This window comes from Galeopterus variegatus, unplaced genomic scaffold (assembly GCF_000696425.1).
Source record: "Galeopterus variegatus unplaced genomic scaffold, G_variegatus-3.0.2 Scaffold785, whole genome shotgun sequence".
Classification (NCBI taxonomy): Eukaryota; Metazoa; Chordata; class Mammalia; order Dermoptera; family Cynocephalidae; genus Galeopterus; species Galeopterus variegatus.
Window position 1 is genome coordinate 859,848 of NW_007726896.1, and position 5,471 is coordinate 865,318.

The following is a 5,471-nucleotide window of genomic DNA, read 5'->3' on the forward strand; positions in this document are numbered from 1 at the left end:
AATTTATAGTAAATCCATTTAATGAAATACTATACACACATTAATGTTGGAATATTTGACACGTGCAGATATTCACCATTTAAATTCAAAAAGGCTGAAAGCAGTACATTCAGAAAAAGCATTTTGTAAAAGTACGTGCTGAGAATGTACTGAGAAAATATGAGCGGATATACAGCGAAGTGTGATCAACATTTTCCTTTTTGCTTACCCACATTTCTACAATGTACATATGAAGGGTCTTCAAAAAGTTCATGGAAGGATTCATATTATCTTTTAATTCAATTTTTCCACCTTTTTTTTTTTTTTTGTGGCCAGTTGGGGATCCTATCCCTTGACCTTGGTGTTATAACACTACGCTCTAACCAACTGTAGTGGATTGAGTTATGTCCCCCCAAAACTCCCTGAAGCTTGAATTGTGTCCCCCCAGGTTTTAAGTTTTAGAAACTTAGCCCCCACTGTGACTGTTAAGAGGGTGGAAAATCCTATTATCGTAATTGGAAGGTGGAGGCTTGAAGAGGTGATTGGATTGTAGGACCGTGCAGCAGTGAATGGATTAAAAATGTTGGCCAGGGGCATGCTTCTGAGGGCTTTAAAAGAAGAGGAGAGTCTGTCACTCTCTCTTTCTTGCTCTCTCTGCTTCCACCATCTTGCAATGTGAGAACCCTGGGTCACTGTCACCACCACCAGATAGATGGACTTTGGACTTCCCAGCCTCAGAAACTGTAAGCGATAAATTTTGTTTTCTTTATAAATTAACCAGTTTGAGGTATTTTGTTATAAGCAACGAAAACAGACTAATACACCAACTAAGCTAAACCAGCCAGCCATTTGTCCACAAAATTTCTGAACTATCCTCATATATTAGCTGAGTATTTTTGTTTGTTTGTTTTTAATAGGAGTTAATGAAACGAGTTCAGTAGAAAAATCTTCATTACAAAACATTACAGTTTGAACTGAATTTTCTAAGTAATCATTTCAGGTTTTTTAAATGTATCTGTTCAAAATCAAAGTTTGTCATTCTGTTTGGAAGAATTTTTGTTTGAAAATCAAATGGTCATGTAAATGAGAACGCACATAGGCATTAAAATGACATGAAAGCAAGTGGCAAAGTAACTACAACTTTTGTCCCACTGGCTATTGCAGTATAATAAATAAAATGACACTTAACCAAAAACACCTTTATTTTAATCTTCAAAGAAGAAACTCTTTTCTTCTTTTTCCAATATAATCATGATTAACTTAGAAAAATGGGCATACATCTTCAAAGCATTTCCCTTTAACGGGAAACTTAGTTTTACAGGATCTAAAACATTAAACGGCAAATAAAAATTTCTATTTTGTTGCTATTATAAGACAAAACAGAATCTAGCATAAGTCAAGGAATCCCATTCATACTTCAGGTCCTTCTCCTCCAGGAACCAGCTGCAAAAGGGGAAAAAGAGTTTATCAATAACACCATCACCACATCATCTAAAAACCCCTACTAAGTTCCCCTCATTGAACAAAGCCATCTTTCCCCCTTTCCCCTACCTCACATTCCCATTTTCTCCAGATCGTCAATTTCGTTTACGAATTCTCATCACTATTAATTAATACTTAATCTCTCAACAATAACCAGAGAAAATAAAATATTAAAAAGCCCAAGAAACTAATCTTTAAGTCCAATGCCTCTTCAGTAGCTCAGCTTTACAGTCTTGACTACGAATCTCTCTTTCCCATCTTAAGCACCACTGGGCGTAAGCATTTAGTCAAACAGCATTCCAAGTTAGTTCTATAATTCCTGCCCCACAAAAATGGGCTAGCATTTCAATAAAACAGCTTTAATGTGTCTTACCATTGTTATATTATTTCCATTTAGCAAAATCTGATCTAATTTAGTAATCCTTCTTCCTTCTGGTGTGATTTCACTACATGAGTAGATAAAAGAATTAGAATAAACAGTGGTAATCAAAGTCAACATTTTGGAAATACTTTCCCACCCTAAAAAGGTTATTCTTGTATACAAATAAATGCGAAATCAGGCAATTATATCAATAATTTTCAGAGACAAAGGTTATCCACTGAGTCGTGTACATTCTTCATCAAGGGCAACCAAGTTGACTGACTGATTTAATATCCACATCCACTAGACTGATTCTTCATAAAAAGAACCTAAAACTTGCCAAGGATATCAAATATGAAATGAAATGTTTAGCAGCCTCATTCTTTTTCTTTAACACATCTATTACTATTGATTCCTATCCATTAAACCAATCTGTTGTCAATTAAATTTTGAAAACAGAGATACTGGTTGTAATCTTTACAATTAATGTAAGTGAGCCATCATTTACATTTTATGTTATACATTTAATTGCTTTTCTTATCAGTTCTTCAATTTGACCCGAGCCCTAAAATTCTTGGCTGTTTGGGGTATTTTTCACCTTAAAGCTTTGTCTCCACTAATTTCCCAGCAATTTAGTAACAATTACATTAAGATAATAACCTTCTGATCCAATTTTACAAGCAACAATAGATAAAATTTCTATCTTTAAGGTAATTCTAACAGGTAATGTTTTCTTGTAAATCATTTCACTGACTCAGTAGTATTAATACCACCTTTAAATAAAGAAAGATTCCACCCAATTCTTTAATTTTTAACACTACTCACAACTCAGTAACATCTTCCAGTACCATATCTGAAATTTGGTGTTAAGAAAATAAACATACCATAATAAATTTACTCTGGCTTCTGCATTGCTCAGTTTTAATTATAGCGTTTAACACAATGGCCCAAATTGAAAATGCTTGTTGTTGGCAGGAATTTAATCTTCCAGTATATACCTCTTAAAATGCTATCACAGGTTCCCTGAGAATAAACTGATTTTTATTATAATAATCAGAAATTTACTGATTGTCTGGCCGGCCCGGTGGCGCACTGCTACAGTGCGCCACTTGGGAGCGCGACAGCGCTCCCGCCGAGGGTTCAGTTCCCACATACAGACCGGCCGCTCACTGGCTGAGCACGGTGCGGGGGCAACACCGAGGGTTGCGATCCCGTTGCCGGTCCCAGTCCGGTACGGGCGCGACACTGAGGGTTGCGATCCGTTGCCAGTCACGAAAAAAGACAAAAAGGAAAAAAAAAATTTACTGATTGTCTATAGTTCTTATTTACGTTATTGAAAACATAAGAAAACCTATGCCACCACCATCTTTTAAAAGGATACTGACAAAGTCATCAAATCCTAGAAGTGTGCCAACAATTTCCTTATCACTCTTCATCACAATGTGAATTCTTGATCCTATACATTTGTCCACAAGCTCTGTGAAGGGAAAAAGATTATTTTACCCATTCATTATTTCAATAAATATTTGAGTGCCAGGACTGGCACTCATTACTTACATATGGTGAAAGATAAACCAGGAAAAATATTCATTCAACAGCTTTAGGTCTTATAATACAAATCTCTGTTCTATCATTACTTTTACAGAAAAGTTTTCCTTGATCTCCACTTACCTTTTCTTTGTAGCAAATTATCACGATTGTGGTTTTGTACTTACTTTAGATTATTTGGTTAATGTATGAACACACACACAAACCCCCAGAGTCTAAGTTCCATGAGGGCAGAAACCGTGGTTATTTTTACTCATCACTGGATTTTCAAATGCACAGTGTCTACAGATACTGGACATTCCAAGAGTCTGTCGAATGACGGAATGAAAACTTTTAATTACGGCCACGTTTACTAACAACCATTCCTCACCAGCTACAAAATATTAGAGAGAGGCATAATTATCTTCACCGGAGACTCTTTCCTGTCACTACCTCCCTCACCCAACGAAGTCTACCCTCCGTGCTCTATCCTGTTATAAGAACAGCTTGAACATCTCTTTGCCAGCCTGGTGTTATTCTGCATGATGTTTACTTGTCCAGTGTTCTCTCCTTCACTGGCTTGTGAGCTATTTGAAGGCAATGGCTGTGGTTTAACTGTTGAATAGAGCCCACACGGTGTCTGGGGTATTAATGCTCAATAACTGTTTGTTGAATAAATGACAAACTGCTAGTTTCCAGATTCCTCTTTTGAGGCACATTCCAGACTGAGGAGCTATTCTCAATAATCAAGCAGATACACAGCAGGGTCTATGTAATCTGGGAATCTTAAATGCCAGGTTGAGAAGCGAGACACTAGATACGAGCGCACAACAGCAGCGGCCGACGACGCATTCACTGAGTGTGGACCTTCTCCGATGACGGTTTGGTTTGAGGAGTCACAAGTCCCTGCCTCGAGGAAGCCTACCACGCTAAAGGACAGGGACGGCCTAGAGCCGCAGAGACTTGGAGCCGAGAGACGAGCCGCGGAGAGGGAAGGCACTCGGTCCCATACGTTTCCCCACACTCGACCAGGCGCTGCCTCGGCCGCAGCTCCTCGGCTCCCAGCCCCCAGCCTCAGCTCCCCTGCCCCTGCTCCCCACTGACCACGATTACCTAGCGGCAGCAGCTGCGACGGGTTGGTAGTGGCGTTAGCTGCCATGGCTACGCCGGAAGTGGCCTGTCGGTCGACGATGGGACGGCGATTTTGAAAGAGCGCGCTTCCGCTTTTTCCCGCAGCCCGAGTAGGCTCGACCAATCTGAGGCCGAGCGTGCGATCCGGGCTGTCGACGTGGGGGTGGTGCCCGCTTGCTGCTGATCCGCGGCAGTGAGACCCCGCGAAATAGTTCCCATCCACTGAAAATTCTGCCATCTCGACGGATACCCACTCTGCCTTCGAAGTTGCGGAGAGAGGTTAAAGAGATCTTGCCTAGACGTTGCAAAATGCAGAAAACTTTTGAGTCATCTTATTTTCCCCTAAAAAGTTGCATCTCATCTCAAGCCAGGATCTTTTTTCAGACAAGAATAAATCAATTCGTATTTCCCGCCACCAATTTCACTGTGTTGCAATTTTCGTAAAAAAAAGTCCAGTGGATTGAAAACCCACAACCAGCATTTTAAAAACATTTTTCTATAGTGGAGACTTAAAATATTTTTCTTTTAACTTTTTTAAAACTTTAACTCATCGTTCTTATCTTTTTATATCTAGGAGTCTAATTTATTATATGCTTTTTTATTCATTATTTCTTCAACAAACAATTATCGTCTAATAGGCAGCCACCATATAACCACCATGGTTATATTCATAACCATCAACATTCTCCTTAATCTTCATAAGGTATTAAATACAAAGTAATGCCAAATTTGTTTGTGAAGGCCTTTTCTTTCCCTGGTTTTTCTTTTCTATCCCTATTCCTGTTTTATTTTTGCCATGCCATAGTGAGAGTATGAACGAAATACAAGACATTACTTCAGAGAGTTTAAGAGATCAGAAAAATATGCTTTAAGAAAATCAGTGCTTTATGTTTTCCATTACAATAATAGAATGAATATTAGCAATTTTTAATGCCACTAATGAAGAATAAAGAAAATCTTTTTACACTCTGAAAAAGGAGCTATCTAGTTC

General features: G+C 38.6%; 1 protein-coding gene across 3 annotated transcripts; it reads right to left on the reverse strand.

Moving 5' to 3' along the window:
- Window positions 1–1,163: 1,163 nt before the first annotated feature.
- Window positions 1,164–4,577, reverse strand: LSM5 (LSM5 homolog, U6 small nuclear RNA associated (S. cerevisiae)). 3 transcript variants are annotated; one of them, XM_008572444.1, is made up of 5 exons: window positions 4,463–4,577; window positions 3,204–3,299; window positions 2,648–2,675; window positions 1,835–1,907; window positions 1,164–1,422 (listed from the first exon to the last, which is right to left on the reverse strand). In XM_008572444.1, the coding sequence occupies exons 1-5, from the start codon at window positions 4,506–4,508 to the stop codon at window positions 1,390–1,392; spliced, it is 276 nt and encodes a 91-aa protein (XP_008570666.1). In that variant the 5' UTR covers window positions 4,509–4,577; the 3' UTR covers window positions 1,164–1,389. The 3 variants fall into 3 exon arrangements, with proteins under 3 accessions (XP_008570666.1, XP_008570669.1, XP_008570667.1); XM_008572447.1 differs by lacking the exon at window positions 4,463–4,577 and adding an exon at window positions 3,538–4,394; XM_008572445.1 differs by lacking the exon at window positions 4,463–4,577 and adding an exon at window positions 3,494–4,394.
- Between the last annotated feature and the right edge of the window lie 894 nt (window positions 4,578–5,471).